Below are 25,177 nucleotides of genomic sequence, written 5' to 3'. Positions count from 1 at the left end.
CTACGCGGGAGGACACAATCTTTTTGAACAACAAATTACTTACCCCTGTTAATGTTCTTTTGACTGGATGTTCCTCCCATGTATTCCTCATCGCCCTCCTATCCTTCCTCCTCTTACTTGCCAAGAATTTCCATGATTTTAAACCTTCCTCTTTCAACGTCTGAGTCACCCCTTTAAGACAGCTGAGCATTGTAAGGGGAAAAAACAAGAACTGAGGCAACTGTCGCCGCGTGAGCTACTTATACCAGCGTCAACGTCGCAGCCCAATGCAGGATGGAGGCTGTTGAAGGCCATGACACACAGCGCCCAATACTGTGAATAAAGTTTCTGAAGCTACAAGCAGTCTTACGGATAAATATCAAGGGTGAGGAATACGTAGGAGGAACATCCAGTCTAAAGCATTACCATGGGTAAGTAATTTGTTCTTCTTACTTGTCTAGAGTGAATTGTCAGTAGCCAATGGCGGTTTTTAGCCAGTGGCAAGTGCTTAGCCAGTGGCTAGTGGCAAGTGCAAATGGTTGTACCCCGATGCAATAGGTGCAAACGGGCGCCTCATTTGGTTAGGTATGGTAGGGCTTTCTGTGAAAGGAGACTGGTTTAAAGCCACTGAGGCCTGTGATCTTGTCTGAGGCACATCAAAATGGCTGAGGGGGGTAGGGAAGGTGGGAGTTGTTTAATGCTCGACCCCGTTAATGTATTTATGTATGCAACCCAGCATTCAAAGGGGAAAGAATTTGAGGTTTTTAGTTTCCCAACATTTGACTTTTTTTTTGTCCTTTAACAAAAATGTGTTGCTTGGTTGCCAAAGAATACATTTGTGTTGCAATTTATTATGTAATGGTGTAACATGTTACTGTTGTATCCACAGTTGCTAGAAGTAATGTAAACACACTGTCAAAAGTGGGCACTTTAAGGAATACAAAATAGGTTGCTGCAGTGTGTGATCATAATGGCTGCATCTCAATATGGCCACTTTTTAATGATCATGATTCGCAGCGAAAATGAAAAGTCAAAATAGCTGATGTTTTAGATCCACTTTGTCTTAACATATGTTGCCTTCCTGAGTTAACTGTTTTGCTGTTTTACCATTCTTTAGGGAAGAAATCCATTTTTTCTTGAGCCTGCAATTATTATAACAATCACTGATGGAAGCAAGTTGACGACCACAAGTGGCATACAGGATGAGGTGAGCTGTATTTCAGTTACCTTGAACTCTGATGGGCATTGATGTTTTCACTATTGTCGTCTTGTATGTTAATATTTCACATCAGAAAACCAATGTCATTTTTAAGACTCTTCATAGAGTCTTTTAAAAATTATCCTCTTTGACAACCTTTTGGCAATACGTGCCTATTGTTGCTGGGTTGCCCTGGTGATCCCCTTTTACCTTTCTGTAGCTAACCTTGTGAGAACTAAAGTTCCAAGGGTAGAAAGGATCTTTGAATCCCATTTACATTTTATTAGGTGACACCAGCACCCTCTACCTTATGTGGAGTGCCGGAGAGATACAGAGTATCCCCTTTCTCATTTTAAATTGTTAGAAGGGCAAACTTAACTTTAATGGCTGGTGGCAGTGTACCTTTTTATTAATTTGGTGCACCTTTACCGCAGGCTGTTTGCACAGCCCCAGTAAAGGCACCCATGGGTGCGTATTTCTCCAGCATGTGGTCTGGCATGGATTCACATGCTCATGAATATTCCCCGTCGTCAGGCCGGGAATCCTCGGTAAAGAAAAAATCAGTATCGGTTTCGTTTCTGATCTCTTTCTTAGTGGTAACCAATCACTGATCTCTGGGTCATACTGCCCCCAGCCAATGACTGCCCTCTACCTAAACCCCTCCAAGCAGCCATCCTCTTCCAAATATCGCTGAAACTTCGTGGGCATCCTGCTGGATCTCCAGAGGCATGATTTAGGTCCGAAAGTCCCCTCCCCAGAGTGCTGGATCTCCAAACAAGAATCCGAGCAATATTCTGTCTTCTGTGCCCCTGAAAAGGCACCAAAACCACAAAGCCGCATCCAGCCATGAGGAAACTCTTGCCTGGACCCTCTTCTGTGATCCCTGCTGCAAAAGTCGTCCTGTTGTCTGTCTTCTTGACAAAGGAATCAATCGACCGGGTTTTTGGCTGCATATCCTGAAGTCTGCCTGCTGTAACACTTCTTCTGTGCTGAGGTACTGTGTTGGCTGGGGTATTTTACTCAACTTAACTCTTTGTGATTTCTTTATAGCTTTGGGGTGTTTTCTGTGATTTGGGAGGCCACTCATCCAGTTCACCCAGGCCCACTGCAGAATCCTCCTAGGCTGTTTTCTCCAAGTCCCTGGACCCTCAACTAACTTTAAAGTGAAATACTTATTTGAACAGTGTTCCTCTGGAATTTGACTTTGCCTGCAATTGAACCCCATCTCACCCTGCCTACAGCTCGCAACTAGACCACTGGGTCCCTCTATTGCCTCTGATTGAACACATGCTATAGAATAAGGGAAGGACTGGGCTAGAAAAGGGTTCTGGCTTGAAAAGATTCTGATAGCTCCTTTTAAAAAGTGTATAGGTTTTACTTACCTTGAGGTTTCTGTGTTATCCTAAAATAAGTTAGTTATTACTCCCCTTAGTCTGTGACTATTACACCCCAAGGTCCAACTCCCCTAGAATAACTGTTATTCTGAATCCGAGTAATAGGTGTTTTACTGTTTCTGTAATACGTGTTCCACTATTCTGAAAAGTATGTTGTCCTGTTGACTTACTACGTGATTTCTTGTTTAGCGTCACGGTTCAACTGATATTACTGAAAGTAATCTAAAAAGTAACTATTAGTTTTACTCCCCAAGAATAGGTGTGACCTACACTGAATGTGTTGGTTAAGGTCTGACTTACCTAGAAATACAGTTTCCTAAATAAGAAGAACTGTTGCTACTATCCCTCTCTTAGACATAGTCTGGGATGCAGGAGTGAGAATCCTTTCTACACCTGCTCTGGTATCCCGACCAAAGAAAAAATATAAGTCCCCAGACACGGCTCCTCTATGCCTAAGAGGGCACACATACCCTGACTGTCATTAGTCGCATCAAGAAAGCAACAAATCTCCTCGTCACCATTGACCGCACCACCTGACAAGGAAGGACGAAAACTTGAAGCCATGGGCTGGAAGGTTTCATCATCAGTATCTCTAACTATCAAAACAGGTAATCCTTTGGCAATGACAGCTCGATTTGACTGGGAACTCTGGCTTCGTATATCAAAGCTAACCAAGCACCTACTGGCTGAGTTTCAAGAGGAAGCAAGGGCAATAATAACTGATGGGGAAGCCACCTTGATCACATGATTTATGTTATGTTATTTTTCTTATACCGTGCCAAAGCCCGTAGGCATCCAGGCGCCGAGAGACAGAAGGCGGCGGCTACCAATGAAGAGAAATGTACTAGTAGAAGAGGAATGTACTAGTAGAAGAGGTAAGTCTTAGTTTCCGAAATGCAAGCAAGTCCCCGGTTTTACGCAAAGTAGCTGGCAAGGCATTCCAGGCCTTGGCGCCTTGGATATGAAACGCTCTGCCAAGCCGGCGGGTTCGTTTCACGCGGGGATGGGCTAATAAGAGATCTTCAGCTGATCTGAGTCTTCTTGTGGGTTGGTAGACATTTATAACATCTTTCAGGTAGCTAAGTGCAGTCCCATAAATGCATTTGTGGCAGATGGTAAGTAGCTTAAACCGAATGCGGGCCTCTACAGGGAGCCAGTGTAGTTTTATTCTGGCAGCAGTAATCGGTTCAGAGTTTTTCATCTGAAAGATGATGCGGATGGCTTTGTTTTGTACTTTCTGGAGTTCAAGGAGATCAGCTTTACTAGCCTCACATAGAAGTGCGTGACAGTAATCCACACGTGGTAAAATGACAGCTCTCACAAATTTGGTGCGGTTTTCGATGGAGACAAGTGGGGCAACCTGTCTGAGCACTTTGAGATGGTAATTGGTGCTCTTTGAGATAGCTGTAACGTGAGCATCACAATCTAAACTATTCTCCATGTACGTACCTAGCGTTTTAACTTTCTGCACGACTTTTATGTCACTGCCATCAATCCTAAAGCCTGAGTACGCCTGGTCTAGTTTAGTTAATGCCTGGCTGGGTCCAAAGAGCATAAGCCCAGTCTTTGATGCATTTAGGCAGAGCCAATTGGTAGACATCCACTTTTTTATTTATACACCATGTCCACCAAATATTGGTCAGTATCATGATTGCCAGTGATGTGAAGGACCAATTGTAAATCATCCGCATAGTTACAGAAGAAAATCTGAAAAAGTTCCAAATCATTACAGAGAGGGAGGATATAAATATTACACAATAGAGGGGAGAGACATGCCCCCTGTGGGACTCCACAAGTCAGTATTTGTGGTTCATAGGCACAGTCCGCCCAATATACCTGGGATCGTCGACCCTCTAAAAAAGATCTCAACCAAGCTATGGCATTTGCAGAGAGGCCCCCGACCGACTGCTTTCTGTCAAGAAGGATGTTGTGATCAAGCACTAAGTCCAGCAACATCAGCAGCCCCGACCTACTTCCAGTTTAGAAAGCATAAAGGTCTGTAGGTCTAAAAAGGCACTCTCAGTGCCATGATAACTTCTAAAACCAGACTGCTTAGTGTGAAGTATATCAGCTGTCTGTACATGGTCTTGCAGTTGAATGGTGGCTATCTTATCTATGAGTTTGAGTAGAAACAAAGTATTCGTAATTGGCCTGAGGTTTGCAGCATCAGAAGGATCTAATCCAACTTTTTTTTAATAATGTTGAAACCGCAACATTTTTTCAGCGGCTGAGGAATTTTGCACAACCGAAAAGAGGCATTTGCGAATCTACATAAAAAAGGAGCAAACTGCTCTTTGTGCTCCAAAATAAGTTTGGTTGGGAGAAGTTCACCAGGGCAACTAGTAGGATGCATGGATTTCAGTATATTTATCTTTTCCTCTACAGTGGTTTCCTTAAAAATAAAGCCAGAGGCGGATTCAGTTTTCGTGGCAGTGTTAGACATGAAGTCTTGATTCGTATCAGTCAATTTTGTGTCCGATAATAGCGTCTTATTAGGAAGCGATGTGGACTTGACTGTAAGAAGTGAAGAGGTCAAGGTTTCCTGCTTAATTTTATCCTGGGTTTTGCGTAATTTATCCGCAAATGCTTTCTGTACTTGATCGCAGTCCTCAACAGTGGGTTTAATAGAGGAACCACAAGCGGTAGGTTTTTCTCAAGATCTAAAGAGGCGGAAGAGTTCCTTGGACTGGTCCCCTGCGGAACTAATTTCAATGCAGCGGTAGATGTTGACGAATCAGGTTTCTGACATGGCCCACGGCACGGTCCTAAAACAGGCTTGGATGAAAGCAGCCAATTTCAGACCAGAAGTCCAAGCACAAATTCTAGATATGCCCTTCGGGTATGATGTCTTTGGCAAAAAGATCAATGACATCTTAAAGGCATTAAGTTGGACACAGACACAGCCAGAACTATTAGCTCGCTAAAAGATAAAGACAAGGACCGCTGCACCTTTCGGGGCTCATCCTCCAGATTCAGAGGTTACAACAGACCAGCCTATGGTCTGAGAACGCAAGGCAGTACCTTTCAAGATGGTAAATATCACCAATCTACGGCCAGATTCAATACTCCGAGGCAGACATGGCTCAGACTATGCCAAAACACAATCTAAACGGAACTGACAATCCATACCGATCCTTCCCACAGCACACCTCGGTTGGAAGGATGAGCCAACATTACCACCATTGGCGAAACATTACATCAGACAAGTGGGTGTGACAAGTCATTTGCAAGGGCCACACAATAGAATTGTTATACAACTACCCTCCCTCCTGCCCCAACCACGTAAATCACACTTGATGAAACATATGGAAATAGAAATTCGCAAACTGTTCCAAAAGGCAGCCATTGAACCAGTCCCAGTATACCAAAGGGAAAAGGCTTCTGTGCCCGGTTCTTCCTAATCAGGAAAGACAGCCAGTGGAGACCAATATTGGACCTAAGGGCGCTAAACAAATTTGTCAAGTGAATTAAATTCAAAATGACATTACAAAATGTCCTTCCATGGCTAAACAAAAACGACTTTGTAGCAATCCTGGATTTGGAAGACGCGTACTTCCATATCCCCATCCACCAGCACACAGAAGATTTCTCAGGTTCTCAGTGGGAGATGCACATTTTCAGTTCCGGGTTCTCCCCTTCAGCCTAAGGTCAGTACCAAGTGTCTTTACCAAGTGCCTGGTACCGGTGGCAGCAAACCTCAGACGTTCAAGAACAGAGGTTTTTCCCTCGCTAGATGATTGGTTAATAAAGGCATGTTTGTTCAACCTCGCAACCGCGGCAGTGCAAAGACAATGAATCTCCTGAAAGACCTAAGATTTCCCATAAACAAAACCAAATCCTGCCCAGTACCTGCCAAGACGGCTCTCTTCCTTGGAGCAGAGCTGAACATCTGCATCCCCAGGGTACGACCCTCGGCAGACAGAGTATCCACGATGATGCAACTCATTTCATGGTTCCTCAACAGTACAACAACGGTACAATCTTTCAAATCTTTTCTGGGCATGATGTCCTCCTGTATATATCTCATACCCAACTGCAGACTACACATGAGGCCAATATAAGAGACTTTGGACCACCAATGGGCCCAAGCACACGGGGTCATGGGAAGATGTCATCCAACTTCCACCAAGCTTCCACAGAGCACTTCAATGGTGGGGCACACCAACAAATCTGTCACATGGAATGCCATTTCAAGCTCCCACTTCCATGCTTCTCAGAACGGATGCGACCCTGTCAGGCTGGGAAGCACACTTGGCAGAACTATAGATGAAGGGCACATGAAGGCCTTCTTACCTGTACTAGTAGGGCAAGTAGTAACGATTCAGACGGACAAGGCACCCTCCATGCATTATACCAACAAGCAGCGAGGCACAAGATCAGAGATGCTATCCAAGGAAGCACAGAAGTTATGGACATGGGCGCTACAGCACAAGGTCCATCTGAAAGCAGAACACCTGCCAGGAGTAGACAATGTCCTAGCAGACAAATTGAGCAGAAATTACACAACCTCCCACGAATGGGAACAATACAAGCAAGAGACTCTACGGATATTCCACATGTGGGGGACAACCGGAGGTCGATCACTTCGCCACTAACAATAAAAAATGCCACCTGTTTGCCTCGAATACCCACAGGCTCTATCACTGGGGCACACATTCTCAATAACCTGGACGGGCAGGTTACTGTCCGCTTTTCCACCGACCCCATTGATAGCATGAGTGCTACGCAGAATGAAGGAACAACCGTGCAGGATGATGCCCCTAACGCCGGAATGGGCTCAACAAGTGTGGTACCCGACCCTCCAGCACCTCTCCCAAAGGTCACCAATTCACCTCCGAGCGCATTGGTTTGCTAATGCAACAGAACTAAAAGGTTCTCCACCACGACCCAGCAAGCCTTTCACTCAAAGCTTGGTTCCTGAACAGCGAACCTAATGCTTTCTTTGGAATGCTGGAACATAATTAAAGCATCTAGCGCTCCGTCCACACGGACCACATATGTTAGGAAGTGGACCTGTTTCACTAAATGGTGTGAAACTTCACATATAGATCCGCTCACTACATCAGTGGAGCAAGTGTTACCATATCTACTACACCTTGCAAGAATGGGGCTCTCCTTGCCGTCCATTAATATCGGTTTATACAACAAACCCTAGTCGACCGTCATTACTCACCAATCCAGCAATTCAAAGGTTTCTCAAGGGTTTGCTACGTACCTTTCCACCAACGCCAGAACCTGCGCCTTCTTGGAGCTTCTGTCGGCAATCATGGAGTCACCCTATGAACCCATCCATAGATGTGACCTGAAATTCTCCTGTCCTGTAAAGTTGCCTTTCTAATAGCTATCACATTGGCTAGAAGAATCCGTGAACTGCAAGCCCTGTCGTCGGAACCACCGTTCACCCTATTTCAGAAGAACTGCATCCTCCTCAGGACACATTCTCAATTGTTACCTGAAATTGTACCGGAAATGACACACTCAGAGTGTATTGTGCTCCCTCCTTTTTTCAGCAACCCCACTTCAATGGCGGAAAGAGCACTGGACTTGCTAGATGTTGTGCGAGTCCTCAAATTCTTCATTCAAAGGACCAAGGAGTTCTGTGCTTCCCCCAAGGCTTTTTGTGGCATTCTCATGTCGCACTAAGGGACAATATATCTCTAGGCAATGTCTCCCACGCTGGGTGACTAACTGCAAAACCCATTGCCATCAGTCTAAAGGTGACCCACTCACTAGACCTCCCACAGCCCACTCCACCAGGGGAGGAGCCACCTCAGGCGCATTCCACGCAGGAGTAGATGAGACATTCGTAAAGCGGCTACCTGGAGCATGCTACACAAATTTGCCAAGCATTTGTTGCTTGACAGAAGACCCCAACAAGGAATCAGCGGTTGGACTGGCGGTCCTGCGCCACTTATTTCTATAAGGTAGGAGCAGCCTTTTCTCCCACCTTCCCTAGTTATGTGGCTTAAGTTGAGTTGCATACACTGGGTATACTGAAGGTTAACCTTCTGGTGTAACCAAATTTGGGCATGCTTAACTGCTTGGTATTCTATTGAAGCATATGAATCCATGAAAGATCCAATGCTGGAGAAGTCTTAGTTACTTACCTGTAACTGTATTTCTCCACATTGGTATCTTTCATTGGTTTTACATGTTCCCACCCGCCTCTCCTGAAGGGCTGCTCCAAGGCCCGGCAGTCATATATGCAGTCACTATACGGCTCAGAATCTGAAGATGGCTGCCTGGGGTGGTGCTTTAGCCCTGCCACCTCATTGGTTAGGGTCATAAAGGACCAAAGTGAGGTGGAGGGACTACACAAGTGAATGCCTCATTGGACATAATGGGCAATTCTCATTGCCTTTTTTCTATGGAAATAAAGTACATGTGCAATTATTTTTAAATCAGAGGATCCCTGGTCTGACGATGGGGGACTATTCAAGCATGTGAATCTGAAAGATACCAATGCTGGAGAAATACATTTACAGGTAAGTAACTAAGACTTCAGGTCCCTCCCTCACTTCCTGCCTTTTCAGAGACACTGGAGCCTGGGCATGCTTCAGGGCTGAAGCCCGCCGAAGGCAAACTACACAAAGGACTTAAACCTGATTCAAACAGAGTAAAAGCCCAGAAGAAACTGACTAACAAGAAATGGTGAAAAAAAGATGACCGTGGCCATTTTGGGAAAATGGTCTCGCTTTGGTGCTGCACTGCAGCATCAACCTGCAGGTGCATGTCACTAGATAGTAAAAAAAAGAAGGCATTGCCACCAGCTGTTCAAGTGAGTTGGTGTAAACAAATGTTACATGAGGAACGGGTTAAAGGAATTAGTAGGTAACCCCTTCCCCCAGCATTCCACGTAGGGTGGTGTGTGCTGGACCCATAAAGTAAAGTTAAGTAAGACAGGGGTCATCTTACTATTTGTGGGAACACGAGTTCACCCAAGAAAATGTAATTAAACATTAAGAGAACTCCAATGGACTTCTCGGTGGCACTGCACAAAAGGTGCTGTGTGTCACAATGCAAAAGCAGATTCCCATGGCATTTACCAGACTCCATAGAACAGTAAGGAACATAGAAAATCATAGCCGGAAAAAAACACGAGTGGATGATAAAAAGGTGCCACTCACTCAGGAGTAACAATTAAAAAGCCCTGAATCCAGCAAACGAGATGGGGTTCTCGAAAGTTGAAGGGAATTGGCACAGAAAATAAGTTTCCCTAACAGATGGTCCTATTTCCCCCCCCCCCCCCCCCCCCCCCAAGATTTATCTGGGCCTACTTGTATTTAAATAAACAATTTATTTTTCCGATATATAGTATGTCATTGTTTCTTTGGACCATTTGTATTACAATTTCTTTGGACTGATTCTACAGCGCTCACTCCCTCCTAAAGTAAGCCTGGCTGCTCTGTCTGCGCTACCATGAACTTGTGAGGTATAGCCTTATACTAAGAGTGGAGTCTTGTAATGTCTCAGTTGAATGATTTTACTACTTAAAAAAAAAAACTGTCCTAGCATCTGCATTAAGAGTTAAAAGGGCCAACTGCTAATTATCTGTTCGGCTAAGGTTTTTGAATTGAGTGTTCTTTTCACACACAATTTCACCCGCATTGGATCTTTCATGTTAATATGCTTTGTATGTTATCCCAGCCCTCCCGGGAATCCTGGTTAAACATTTAACTTCAGTTAAAACAATAAATCTGCATTTATATTGCTTGCCCGACTCTTCTAGCTCACTTTGAGTTTATTTGCTTCTTAAGTGTTTCAGAGCCGACAAGGCAAGGGAGGGGAACAGGGGAGGAGAAAACGGCGATCTTACTAGGCCTAGTGACATTGAGAATGTGCAAGTGCATGGGAGAGGGGGAGGGGAAAAGTGCATGGAAGTAGGGAGAAGTGGAAAGTGCGAAGCAGAGGGGAAAGCAGATAAATAACAATAAATAATAAAGGCAACAAACGGTGGTAATGAAGCCAGCAATTTGCAAGTGCTAGGTTTAAGGCAGCAGACAGGGTAGGTCTGATAAGTGCAGGAAGAAAAAGGGGGGGCTGTATGGGTACAGATACAGACCCCAGTGCAAGGGGTGGCCCGGAGGCAGTGCGGGAGGGTGGCAGGGTGAGCAGGTACCTGGGCCCGAAGGACAGAGGGTGGCCAGGTGCACAGTGCCAAGAGAGAACAGATCAGCAGAGGAGAGGGGGAGCGAAGGCAGATGAAAAGAGGAAGGTCTTGAGGTGCTTCCGGAACTGGAGATGGTTCTCTTCAAGTTTTAGAGTGGCAGGGAGGCTGTTACAGAGGGAGGGCCCAGCCGAAGACAGATCTACCCCCAGCTCGTTTCTTTGAAAAACGACTGACCCTGAGGTTGGAGGAGCGAAGAGCTCGAGAGGGGAGGTATTTGCGGAGGGATAGCTGAATGTATTTTGGACCCAGGCCCCAGAAAGCCTTGTGGACAATGAGGAGGGTTTTGAATTTAATCCTTGCATGGGAGCCAGTGGAGAGATTTCAGAGCTGGAGAGATACGATCCCAGGGCTTGAGGCCAAGGACAAGTCTTGCAGTCCTGTTCTGGATTAGTTGCAGAGGGTGGAGAGTAGAGGCAAGTAGATTTAGAAAGAGGCTGTTACAATAGTCCAAGCTAGAGAGAACCAGAGCTTGGGATACCACAAGCTTCTGGGGGAAGGAGAGGAAAGGCAGAGTACCTCTGAGGAGGTGCAGTTGGAAATTTGACTTTTTAGAGACCTCATGTGGGTGGAGAAGAAAGGGTGGAGTCAAAAATGACCCTGAGGTTCTTAGCCTCGCAGGTGGGGGTAGGAGAGGGGCCAACGGAGGCAGGCCAGAGAGTGAGGGGAAAGGATGGTGAGGGTGTGACGATGAGGAGGATCTCCGTCTTGCTGGCATTCAGACAAAGATCATTGGCGGAACACCAATCTTGAATGGCAGTTAGGCAATCGGAGATGAGATAGAGAGAGGGAGAGGAGGTGGAGGTGGCAGAGAGCAGCCTGAAAATGAGTTGTGTCGTCAGCGTAGCACTGGAAATTTGAGCAGAAAGTGGCAATGCAGTGGGCGAGAGTTGCCAGGTATTGGTTGAAAAGCCAGGGCGAGAGTTTAGACCCCTGGGGAACACCACAGGTAGAGAGGAAGATAGATGAAAGGAAGGAACCAAGTTGGACCTGGGAGGGTCAATCTGAGAGGAAAGAGGTCAGCCAGGCCAGAGCCCGATCAGAGATACCCAGGTTTTCACGGAGACGGTTGAGCAGGATGGTATGGTTGACCGTGTCGAAGGCAGAAGAGAAATCGAGGAGGATGAGGACAGAGGGAATGTTAGAGTCAAGGCTGGAGAGCAGATCTTCACAGATGTTCAGGAGAGCAGTTTCCGTGCTTCTGGCAGCTCTGAAGCCAGACTGGTGGTCATGGAGACAGCCAACAGAATTGGAATGAAGGTTAAGCTGAGAGATGGCCAACTTTTCCAGGTGTTTGCCAAGAAAGGGAGTAATGGAAATTGGGCAATAGTTAGCTGGACAAGAAGGATCAGCTGTGGGTTTCTTGAGAAGAGGATGCACAAAGGAGTGATTCAGAGAGGAGGGGAAGGATCCTGAGGCAAAAGATGAGTACATTTCTGATGTTTGTTAATCTGCTTAGAATCACATGCTGTGCATAGGTCCGACATCCACTGGTCACTGCGGAGTATTGCATTTTGTTTTTCATAGTCGAAAAGGGACGTCGACAAGGCGTGTCTGAAATACTATCCCTATAGTGACGTGCGTTGTACCCACAATCCCTCATGCGTCGAGGTCCCTCAGATTGTATTTTTCCGCCCAGCTACTGGTCGCCTTTACGCGGAGCTCCTCGAGAGACATTGCAGATTTCTTCTCCTCGACCTTTGGTCGTTTTCCTACTTAATATATAACACATCGATCCCTCCCTCGACGCAGTTGTGAAGCTGTCTCCACCGAGCAAGATCTTCGACGGAGGGGACGAGCGGAGGAGATCCTTCGGCGTTGCCGAACACGTGGCCTGGCCTCGCAGGCCAAATACAGTAGGGAGAGTGGGGTCGTGGGACATCTCTGGTTCTTTTCTGAGAATGCCTTTCCTTTTCCCCTTCCTTTCCCTTGGGGTCGTTATCACAATTTATTGCCTCGGCTATGGAGAGGACACCCTTTAGGTTTTGCCCGCTTTGCAAGGGCAAGTTTACTTGGAAGGACAAGCATTCACGGTGTAACCACTGCTTGCCCCTCGATCACAAAGAGGAGGGTTGCACGGCTTGTCGGCTTCTTAAGCCAAAGACTCTAAAAGACCGTAGGGTCAAGAGGTGGGCGGCCTACGCTATGTCGAAGGCCGATTCTTCACCCGCCGCTGCTACCACCGACAGTGACGAGGAACGTGATAACACGACCTCCGCTACGGAAGTCGTAGACCCTTCTAAAGAGTGCTCGCGCTCTTCGTCATCTGTCCCCAGCCCCGACGGGCTCGGCTCACGCCCTGCTTATGGGGATGAACACCCAGGCGACACTGACGCACATGATACCACACATAAGCACACAACCCATGGCTCTTCTTCGTCGAAGACGAAGAAAGCATCAGCGCCCAAGGAGACGCAGGTTCCACCAGCGGCCTCCTCGGACCGTTCAGGTTCGAAGCCCCTCTCGCAGCCGCGACCAGCGACTGGGCTTTCGGCAAATAAGGGCGCCGCCCCCAAACCATCGGCGGGAGCGCACCAGCAGAGAGCACACTCCGCCGTAGAACGATCGACACCCGTAACGTCGAAACCACAGCCCAAAGCTGACAAACGAGTCGCAGAGAGCTTGGCGAGGATCGTTGTAGCCGACGCCCAGAAGCGTACGCCGAAAAACACGTCGAGCGCTACGCAAAGGTCGAAAGACACGCCGAAAAAGCCCGAAGAAAGACAGGGACTACCCCCTTCAGTCGGGGGGACCCCCAGCACACCGGAAGGCTTTTCGGAAGGCGACGGGACACTTTCCTCGACGTTATGGGAGAGGTCGAGTCGTTTTCAGCTAGATGACACTAATTTTCCCCCGCTAGACCGCTCAGGGGTACCCCATGAAACCATGGAAAGGCTCCATCTCTGCATGGAGAGAATGGAGAGGTTTATGAAGACCCAGAACCCTCCTACTCCCAAGAGAACAAGAGAAGGGCCTCAGGAGGACCCCAGGGCCAAATTCCCGAGACTACTCCATCCCCAGCAGGACACAGCCTTAGATTTCCATAATGTGTATGATCTCACTGGTGAGGAACAATACTTGGAGGAGGAGGATGAATTTGTGGACGATGAAGAGGGACAGAACCAGGAGGAAGGTCTGGAAGACAGCCCAGACATGGTAGGAGAAGGCTTCTGAGAAAATCCAGAAGAAGGACCTTCTCATCCCTGGCAATCCCCATCAGTATATTCGGACACTGATGTCCTGAACCTTAATCCTCCTGACAATTCACCTGTTAGAAACACGTCTCCCATTGACGATCAGCCCACATTCAGTGCCCTGTTGCGCAGAGCAGCAGCACATTTCCAACTGGACACTGGGGAGATCTCTCCTGAAATAGACTTTGTGGAAAGAGTAATTAAGACGAAACCCCCGGTCAGCCAGACCATTCCCCTCCTCGCTTCAGTGAAGAGAAGAATCATCCCTTCGCTATCCACACCCGCACTAATCAGAGGAGTTAATCCAAGAATTGAAAAACTTTTCACTCCTTCACCCTCAGACCCGCTGTACATCAGGGGACATTCCATTCCAGATTCCCTTGTAGTAACTAATACAAGGAAGAGGGCAGGGGTGCCGCTGTCCACCAGCGAGGCACCACCTGACAAGGAGGGCAAGAGGTTATATGCCCTTGCAAAGAGAGTCATATCCTCGGCTGCCTTTTCGGCAAGAATTGCGAACAACAATTCTTTGCTAGCTAGCTACGCAGACGCGCAGTGGGCCAAACTGCGCAAAGACGCCGAAGAAGCGCCGGAACCTCTACGTACACGCCTGCTATCAACTATCGGCGAAGGAACCCAGGTCAACCAGAGTATTGTAAAGAACTCTCTGGATGCTGCAGAGACAGCGGGACGTTCCCTGGTTCAGGGAATACTCCTAAAACGCCATGTATGGCTGCGCAACTCAGGGTTCAAACCGGAGACACAGGCGTCTTTAATGAATAAACCTGTTGAAGACCCAAACCTCTTCGGGAAAGCGGTGGATGAGGCTCTGGAGATGGCTAAAAAAAGAGTTCGATACTATCAAAACTCTTGACCAGATCTCTAAGCCCACTACCAGACGCGGCTATGGCAACAAACGCTTTTTTCGTGGCCAACGCCAACAGCAGAATCAGCAGCAACACTACCCTGCCACCAATTATCAGACCAATAGTTGGCAGTACAGCCAAAGAGGCCAGCGGCGTGGCAAAGGGAGAGGTCGGGGGTCCACCCCCAGAGGCTCCCAAGCCCCCAATAACACCAAGTGACGCGAAAATTCGCGTCCCCTCCCATGCAACACCGGTCGGGGGCCGGATAACATCCTTTCTTCCAGCATGGGAGGGAATAACGTCAGACCGCTGGGTACTTTCCACGGTAGCCCACGGATACTGCATCGAATTCAACGGTTCCCCAACATACAGACCCCCGAGGGGACGACGCATGACACCGGAACACCTTGCCATCCTTCTCCAAGAAGTACAACTACTGCTGGAAAAAGGAGCCATAGAGGTCGTGCCTCTATCTCAGGTAACGGAAGGTATTTATTCAGTGTACTTCCTTGTACCCAAAAAGGATCTAACCATGCGCCCTGTATTAGATCTGCGCCCAGCGAACAAGTTGATCTGCGCCCAGCGAACAAGTTTATCAAACCCCAGAAGTTTCGTATGGTGACCTTACAGGAAGTGATCCCACTGCTATCAAAGCGAGATTACATGACAACATTGGACATGAAAGATGCATACTTTCATATTTTAATGTTGCCAGCGCACAGAAGATACCTCAGGTTCATGATAGAGGGCAAACACTACCAGTTCAGAGTGCTACCCTTCGGCATAGCATCGGCACGAAGGTACTGGCAGTGGCAGTGGCCCACCTGCGCAGGTTGTCCATCCCAGTTTACCCTTACCTCGACGACTGGCTCATAACAGGGGATTCTTACATGATTCTCCAATACCCAAAAGACTGTAGACCTTTTGTTCCAGTTGGGCTTCTCCATCAACGAAAAGAAGTCCAGCCTAGACCCCAGCCAAATCAAACAATTCCTAGGGGCTCTAATTCAAACAAAGGACGGCCTCGTCTTCCCCTCCAACGAGAGGGTCCAAAACATGTTTCAGATCCCTCAATATGTGACCGGTCGAGAGGTGACGGTACGCAAAGCAATGCGCTTGCTAGGCATGATGGCGTTGTGTATTTATTTGGTACCTCACGCGCGCCTGCGCATGCGCCCTATGCAAGAGTGGCTCAACAGCCAGTGGTGTCAGGCCAGCGGACTATGGGACGATCTAGTGGTGGTCTCGCAGGCCTTGGTTCTCTCGCTACGGTGGTGGACAAAGGAAAACCTGGAAAGAGGGAAACCCTTTGCCACACCCGCGGCGGAAGCCACTCTAACCACAGACACATCCCTCACAGGATGGGGGGGGCTCACCTATCCCATCAGACTGGTCACGGAGTGTGGACTCCGAACGTAGCATCCAAACACATAAATCTACTGGAGCTACTAGCTGTGTTCAAGGCGCTAAAAGCGTTCCAGGAACACCTACAAGGCAAGACTGTGTTGGTCCTTACAGACAGCACCACAGTCATGTACTACATCAACAAGCAGGGGGGCACCCACTCTCCAGGACTGTCCAAACTGGCCCAAAATATATGGAAGTGGGCTCTCAAACAAAACATGTTCCTACTGTCACAACATGTACCAGGGGAACTCAATCTGCTGGCAGACAAACTCAGCAGAGATTTCCCCCTGCCCGAAGAGTACGAATGGCGACTGCACGAAGACATCGTCTTCGACGTCTTCACACAATGGGGATTCCCAGAAATAGACCTGTTCGCAACCCTGGAGAACTCACAATGCCAAAGTTACGCCTCCAGGTACCCCCAGAACCAATCCAAGGGGAACGGTCTGTCGATGCAATGGTCAGGGAAATTTGTTTACGCTTTTCCCCCCGACTCCCCTTCTCAACAAGGTGGTGCACAAGATGCACCAGGAACAAGTGACCATGATACTGGTGGCCCCAATGTGGGCCCGACAGCCATGGTTCGCTCACTTGATGGAGATGTCTCTATCTCCCCCAGTGAAACTCCCCTGCCCTTACAACATGCTGTCACAAGACAAGGGCAGGACTCTGCATCCATGCCCCCAGACCATGAACTTAGCAGCTTGGCTCCTGAGATCATAGAATTCGGACATCTACAGCTCCCGCAGAGATGCATGGACATCCTCAGGGAAGCCAGAAAACCTAACACTCGCCACTGCTATTCTAGCAAGTGGAAGAGATTTGTCATCTGGTGCAGAGGAAAAAGCATCAACCTGATTGACTGCTCTCCCACACATATTGTTCTATACCTGACCCACTTATTGGATTCAGGTCTAGTGTTCAATTCCATTAAAGTCCACCTAGCGGCACTTTCTGCATACACCACTTCCCAACTCAAAGTGTCGTGGTGGAAGATTCCTGTTCTAAAGGCCTTCATGGAGGGAGTAAAGAGAATACACCCCCCGATAGCTGACCCAACTCCCGGATGAGACCTTAATGTGGTACTTACCAGACTCATGGGCTCACCATTCGAACCCATGCACAAAGCATCTCTTAAACACCTCACTCTTAAGACTGCTTTTATAATAGCTATCACCTCCATCAGGAAAGTAAGTGAACTACAGGCTCTTTCTGTTCTAGACCCCTTTGTTACAGTTCAGAGATAAGGTGGTTCTACGCACGCACCCAAGGTTTGCTCCGAAATTCATCTCGAAATTCCACGTAAACCAGTCTATAGAACTGCCAACGTTCTTTCAAAATCCTTCCAACTTGGGAGAAAAAACTCTGCACACACTAGATGTGCGCAGAGCGGTCATGTTCTACATGGAAAGAACCAGACCACTGAGGAAGACTAATCAGTTCTTCGTCTCGGTGGCAGCAGGAAGAGAAGGGGATGCAGTTTCAAAGTCCACTATTTCTAGATGGATTGTTCAATGCATCACTCTCTGCTATACTCTTGCTAAGAGAGAACTGCCCTTTAAGCCAAGAGCACACTCTACTCGAGGCACGGGGGCGTCCATAGCATTCATTGCAAATGTTCCCCTTGAGTCCATCTGCAAAGCGGCTACCTGGAGTTCTGTGCACACCCTTACAAAACACTACTGTCTAGATGCACACTCGAGATCTGACTCCCAGGTTGGACAGGCAGTATTAATACATCTTTTCTCTACTGTTCCTTCTCATAACCCACCGCCAACTCCGGGTACAGCTCGCTAGTCTATGCACAGCATGTGATTCTAAGCAGATTAACAAACATCAGAAGACAATGCATTACTTACCGTAAAAGCATTTCTGATGGTTGTATCTGCTTAGATTCACATGCGCCCACCCTTCCTCCCCGCTCGGATGGAAGGAACATAGACTTCCTTTTATAGCTCTCTTTTCTGTACTCACTCACGTCTAGAAGGCTCCCTCAAGGCAGAAAAATACAGAGGGACCTCGATGCGTGAGGTATTGTGGGTACAACGCACGTCACTATAGGGATAGTATTTCAGACGCGCCTTGTCGACGTCCCTTTTCGACTACGAAAAACAAAATGCAATACTCTGCAGTGACCACTGGATGTCGGACCTATGCACAGCATGTGAATCTAAGCAGATACAACCATCAGAAATGCTTTTACGGTAAGTAATGCATTGTCATCTTGTTTTTTCAATGCCACTTGCAGCTCCCTAGGTATGGAATCCTGATATTTATTTGAGAATGTATATAGCGTGTAGTAAGGCCAAGAAAAAGACATCTAGGCGCTGTAGCGAGGGCAGTCAGTCCAACAAAAGAGACCAGTACACTTAGGAATGAGCACACTGGAGAATCGGAACATAATTTTTTAGTGCCTTGCAGAAAGGCAAATACTTGATGTTAAGTGACGAAAGGGGGGTAAGAATTCCAGTCTAGGCGCCAGAACTGAAAATGACTGGCCCCCAAACAGGGCTTGTTGAAGCCTTGGGACTTGCAAAAGCCTCTGGTCTGCAGATTGTTGATTTCTAGAAGGGCGGTTGTGTTGAATCTTTGAGATATTCTAAACCAGAATTATGCATGGCACGATGAGTAACGCAAAGCGTCTTAAAATCTATTCTATATGCCACTGGAAGCCAGTGTAGATGATGTAAGAGTTCAGACAGTGGATTCATCCAAGGTGCTTTCAGCGCTAGTCCAGCTGCAGAGTTCTGAAGCACCTGCATCCGCTGGATTTGGTATTTGGGTTGCCCCAGATAGATGCTGTTGCAATAGTCTAAGACCCCCTGATGGCGGAAGTAAGCACCGGCGTCCGACAAGAGAATGGGGGCATAGGAAGAGTGTTTTCTAAATTTAACTTCCCAAATCCTGTGCTAGAGATTTCTGAGATCTGAGCTTCAGGTGAACCATCAGGGAGGAGCTTCAGCCCTACGCTTTTAACAGGAGGACAGGCAACAGAGCAGATGCCCAAGGTGTCCGGCCAATCTTGGGTGTTCCAGTTCTTGTCAGCACTATTTGGACCAAACACCAAAATCTCAGTTTTGTTGCCATTTAATTTAAGCCCGTTCTCTGCCATCCATTTACTGATCTCGTGCAGATAGTCCTGAAGTTGATTAGGAGGATCAGTTTGAGGGGAGTCTAGCCTAGTATCAGCATAAGTGTAAAAAAAGAACACCACACTCAGCAATGAGATTGGCCAGAAGCCGGACATACAAATTAAAAAGAAGCAGGGAAAGGGCCGAGCCCTTGGGAACCCCACAAGTCAGCCCCAAAGTCAGTAAGACACAGTCCTGAAAAGAGATGGTCTGAGATTTTTTCTGAATAAATGAGCCTAACCAGGCCAGCGGAGGACCAACCACTCCTGCTTGCTTGAATCGAGTTAATAAAATGTGGTGATCCACTGTATTGAAAGCCGCAGAGAGATCAAGGAGAATAAGAACCCCAGACTCTGTGGTCCTGAAGGAAGCAAAGTCATCAAGTAGAAAAATTCTAACTGATTCAGTCACCACAGTCGGATGGAAACTGGACTGATAAAGGTGGAGCAGTCATTGTTCTCTACAAATCTGCAGAACTGAGAAGTAATAGCCTCCAATCAATTTCATGATAGCCGGGAGAAGGGAAATGGGGTGGTAATTAGCAACCACTAGGGGATCAGAATTGGCTTTCTTCAATAAAGGGGCGACCACAGCATGCTTCAAAGAGGCAGGAATAATCCCGGCAGAAAAAGAATTGCTAAGGGCCTGAGTAAGCAAGACGATCGCCCTTTGGAGGAGAACTTTTAAAATCTGAAGGGAAACATCATCATGCGGCGAAGCCGATTTAAGGCTACGTAATGCTTGCATTATGGCTTTGTCTACCGGTTCAAAGGAAAAATTGCTGAGCTGAAGGGGGATCAGGTGTTGTGACAACCGGTTTGACCAGAGGCTGTCTGGCCCAGTTACTAGATTGACCATCTCTGATTGTTTGGCAGATATCGTGAATTTTATCAAAGAAATGAGCGCCAATAGCATTACAATGTCACTGAGCATCAGGTAATTTAGTCGGTTTCCTAAAAGAGGGGGCAGAAGTGCTACCAAAAGCGCTTCCTTAGAGGAACGGGACGCATCAATTATGCGATTGGCATAGAACTTGGCTTTTTTTGCAATAATCATTCCATGATGGCAGGAAACTGCCAATTTATAAGCGGTACGGTCTTCCTCCAGATAGTTGCAGCGCCAATTTCAAATGGATTGTTTCCTCCCATGTATTCCTCATCTTATGATATTCGTATCCCAGCTCTGCTGCTTCAGAAAAAATGTTTACGAGAGGGCGCTGTGTTTGAGGCCGCAGAGTCGAAGTCACTCGAGAGCTGCCGTCGAGTGTCAGCGTCATCTGCTGTATAAAGGGCTCGAGCAGCGCCCGTTACCTCAGTTCCGTTTTTCCCGACGCAACTGCTTCGTGTTAGGAACGCGCATCAGATTTTTCCTCGACTATGTCCTCCCCATCTACTCCCACCACACCCAAGACAGGGTTAAAAAAATGTCAGAAGTGTGGTAGGAAAATGTTGATAACCGACCTCCATCGGAATTGCCTCTGGTGCCTCAGCCCAGTCCATCGGGTTGACTAGTGCGGTTCCTGTCGGGCCATGTCCAATAAGGCTCTTAGGGAACGTAGAGGTAAGCTCGCGGTGGGGGAGGAAATGTATAAGTCTTCAAAAAGACAAAAGGATTCGGATGAATCCAGTCAAAAATCTCGTCATGAGTCGAGGAGGTCGAGATCGAAGAGTCGCTCGGGGAAATCTTCCTTGTCTTTGACAAAAAAGTCAAAAAAAGCGACTTCACAGGTCGTCTTCCTCCTCATCCTCCTCTGAGAGGAGAGTAATTTCATCAAAGCACGATTACCCAGAAAAATGGGAGGCCTTCAGGGATTAAATTCTTAAAATATTCGAGAAAGCGGCCCAGACACCCTCGAAGTTGCCGCGTGGTGATCATACCTCTACCCACTCTAAAAGTGACAGAGGAAAATCAAGATCTAAACTCGCAAGAGTTGAAAAGGAGTCAAGTGTCTTCAAGGGAAAGTTCCCTGACGCCTCGTATGAAGTCAAAGCCTCCGGTGCATAAATCGGGGCTAGCGGAATCGACGTCTAAGCCTAAACTCGACTTGACACAGTTGACGACCATAGCGTCGAAACCGCTGCCGAAAATGACGTCGACACCTTTGGCTATATCAAAGCCTTCAACAGCATCAAAGCCTCCTTCGGCACTGTCAAAGCCAGCGTCTTCTCTATCGACGCCTTCAACTCCTTTATAGATGCCTTTTTTGATTTATAGACCCAAACCAACGCTGTTGTCCATACCTAGGTCAATTCCACCTTCTTTACCTGAAAAGACCTTCCACCCTCAACCTAGACAGAAATTCAGGTCCATGTCATCCATACATGAAGAACACTCCTCTGAAGAGGATGTCACTTCAGCTGGAGTTAGGTTTGGAACCAGAGAGGTCCCTGAAGAACTAGTGTACCAAATTCTAAATTAACAGATCTTTAACTGTTTCAAAATGCCAATGGCTTAGACACTTAACCTGAAGTTTATTTTGAAAGACCATGCCCTACAGATCATGCTGATCCTAGTTTTAGGAACCTTATGGGAAAGGTAATTGATTTAACGGGTTGGAGTGCAGCGTCCCCAGATTTCGACCAGATGACATGACTGACATCCTGAGTGAAGGTCCTTTAAAAGATCATGTTCTGCCATTCCGTAAAGCACTGCAAAAAAGGGTGATGGTAAATTGGAATACTCCTGATACAATTTCAGCAGTGAATAAGAAACTTGTACCAAAATATAGGCCATCTTCATCAGATCCAGAGTATTTATCTAAACATCCCTCCCCTGAAAGTCTAGTGGTTCAAGCTGCAACCTCCACTAGGCAATCGGCTTACCCATCAGTACCACCAGACAGGGATGAAAAAGAGTTGATGCTTGGCCCCGGAAAGTTTTTTTCTTCAGGCAGCATGTCCCTTAAATCGTCCAATGTCACTTGCACATTAGCAAGATTTGCATATACCCTGTGGGACTGCATGACATCAGCGGCTGAACGCATCCCGGAAGGTGAGGAACGGGATGGTTTCCTGGCTATAGTAAAAGATGGTAAAGAGGCTATGGAGGAATGCCTTCAGTCAGGACTGGACACCACCTCCCCACCCCCTATTTTCTCATCCCCCAAGAAGGACAGAGGATTGAGACCCATCTTGGACTTGAGAAGCTTGAACAGGTTCTTCAGGAAGGACAAGTTCAAGATGGTGACCCTTTCTCAGATCCTTCAGGCTCTTCAGCTTCAGGACTGGCTGGTTTCATTGGACCTTCAGGATGCTTACTTTCATGTGCCAATTCATCTCAAGCACAACGTATCTGAGGTTCGCAATTGGTGGTGCTCATTATCAGTTTCGGGTTCTACCATATGGGCTAACCTCCGCCCCGAGGGTTTTCACCAAACTGATGGCGGTGGTGGCAGCGAGTATCAGAAGAAGCGGATTCATGTCTACCCTTATCTGGACGATTGGCTAATGAGGGTGAGTTCTGCCGAACGAGCGCAGGAACATCTGGCCTTGAACTGCCACTTCTTATACAGTCTGGTCTTCTCCCTCAATTACAAGAAGTCACAAATGATTCCAAGCCAAAAACTCCCAATTCATCAGGGCAATCCTGGACACTTCCTCAGGGAAAGTCTCGCCTCCCGAGGAGAGAGCTCACTACATTCTGCAGATGGTAATGAAGTTTCAAAATGACCAAATCTACCAGCATTCGACTTTCTAAGGTTGCTAGGCCTAATGGCATCGTGCATTTTTTTGGTGCCAGAGGGCCAGATTGAGGATGAGATCCCTTCAATGGGCCCTCAGGACTCGATGGTCCCAGTTTTCGGGGGAGATGTCATATCTTCTGCAAGTCTCGACCAAAGTGACTCAAGATCTCCTATGGTGGGCTTACAAGGAGAATATCCTCAAGGGGGAACCTTTTTGGCAACCATTACCGGAGATAACGGTAGTGATGGACACCTCACAGGGTGGGGAGCCCACACCAACGATCTGACAATCAGCGGTCGTTGGTCTCCATCGGAGTCCAAAATACACATCAACCTTTTGGAGCCAAGGGCAATCAGACTAGCGCTCAAGGCTTTTCTGCCCTCTGTACAGGGAAAGGCTGTCCTGATAATGATGGACAACACAGTGGCATGTACTACCGCCACAAAAGAGGAGGTGTAGGATCACTTCTACTGTGCAGAGAGGCAATGTAGCTCTCCTTCTGGGCAATGCAAGAGGGAATATCTGTATCGGCAGTTCACCTAGCCGGAGAGCTGAACACGGCAGCGGACGCTCTGAGCAGGCAGAGTAGTCTCCCACGAATGGGAACTAGCTCAGGAAGACCTTCAAGAGATCTTCGCCCTTTGGGGAACCCCTGAAGTGGATCTGTTCGCGACCGATGCCAACCGGAAGTGCAAACTGTACTGCTCAAGGGAATTTCCCCCAAAAGGAGCTCTAGGGGACGCGTTCATAGTGGACTGGGTATTTCCATTCCTTTATGCATTTCCTCCTGTCCCCTTGGTTCCTCAAGTAATCAGGAGGTTGAGAAAGTTCAGGAAAACCATGATCCTAACTGCCCCGGATTGGGCCAGGAGGACGTGGTACCCGGTCCTTCTGGTCATGTTCATCTGCCCTCCAATAAGTCTTCCACAAAGGGAGGATCTTCTCTCGCAAGAGGAAGGTCTGGTTCTCCATACAGAGGTCAAGACACTCGGCCTTCATGCATGGTTTCTGAGAGGCTGAGATATAAGGATTGGGACCTACCGGATGACGTAAGGGAGAATTTGCTTTCGGCCAGAAGGCCAGCAACAAAATCCCTGTACAGGTGTAATTGAAACAAGTTCAATAACTGGTGCAGGGATAAGAATATGGATCCATTTCATTGTCGTACTCAAACAGTATTTCTCTTACATTTAGCCAATTTGGGGCTCCAAGTTGCTACTATAAAAGGATATTTCGCAGCCCTATCTATTTTTTTTTTTTAAACATGTTTATTTTTGATCGACACACCAGAGCCAAGTACATTACAACACATTATAGCTCATGGACCCTCTCCCACCACACCCTCTTCCAGCCACATCCCCTCAGTGAACGTCCAAGTCTTTCCCTTCTATTTGTTGCGTCATCTCCGAACACCCAGCCCTCAGAGTGTTTGCTACTGCTCGTGGCTTAAAAGTTAGAGCCGGATAACTCTGGTCATAGTCTATCACTGCGGTCCAAATGTTCGTGAAGCGGTGAAGCAGGCCTCTGTTTGCCGCTGTAATCTTTTCCGCGACAAAAACGTCCCAGAGTTTCAGCCACCATAGGATCATTAAGGGTCCTTCCGGCGATTTCCAGGTGCGTGCCACCGTGTTTTTAGCGGCCAGGAGTAGGTGAGTAAGAAGGGTGGCTTTTCTGCCCGATCTAGGGTATACACCTGGGATTGGGGCTCCTAATAGGATCGGTTCTGACTCCAGGGGAAGCCTTATCCCGGTCTGCTATGGTGGCAACGCATTGGGTCCAGAAATGTATTACCACTGGGCAAGACCAGCGCACATGGAGAAACGATCCCTGGAGGACACATCTACGCCAGCAGCACGGGTCCAAGGCTGGGTTGAAGTGACTCAGTCTGAGCGGGGGGGTAGTACCATCGTAGGAGTAGTTTATATGCACACTCACGGTTAGGATGCAGAAGGAGGAGGCACGCGTGCGAGACCATATGTCCGACCAGACCTGGTCTTCTATCGAGTGTCCTAGGTCCGTTTCCCATTGGTTCATGTAGGTTGCTCTAGTAGCAAGAAAATTTGTCTGCAGCAGTTTGTACATTGCTGAGATTCACCCTCGATGTGGGGGATCTGCAATCGTCCGCTCTGTCGGGTCCAGGTCTCGTGTCGCTGCCTCG

At 47.5% G+C, this 25,177-nt stretch overlaps 1 protein-coding gene across 2 annotated transcripts in view; it reads left to right on the top strand.

The window, feature by feature from the left end:
- Window positions 1–25,177, top strand: part of INTS6 (integrator complex subunit 6) — a 1,045,054-nt gene that overhangs the window by 115,167 nt on the left and 904,710 nt on the right. For both annotated transcript variants that reach the window (XM_069640441.1, XM_069640442.1), the window contains exon 4: window positions 1,097–1,186. In XM_069640441.1, the coding sequence (XP_069496542.1) occupies window positions 1,097–1,186 (90 nt within the window). The remainder of the gene's footprint in view (window positions 1–1,096; window positions 1,187–25,177) is intronic.

The sequence above is a fragment of the Ambystoma mexicanum genome, chromosome 7q, assembly GCF_040938575.1.
Source record: "Ambystoma mexicanum isolate Mex_15411 chromosome 7q, UKY_AmexF1_1, whole genome shotgun sequence".
NCBI classification, from domain to species: Eukaryota; Metazoa; Chordata; class Amphibia; order Caudata; family Ambystomatidae; genus Ambystoma; species Ambystoma mexicanum.
Note: the sequence above shows the minus strand (reverse complement) of the source record. Positions and strands in the feature narration are given on the sequence as shown.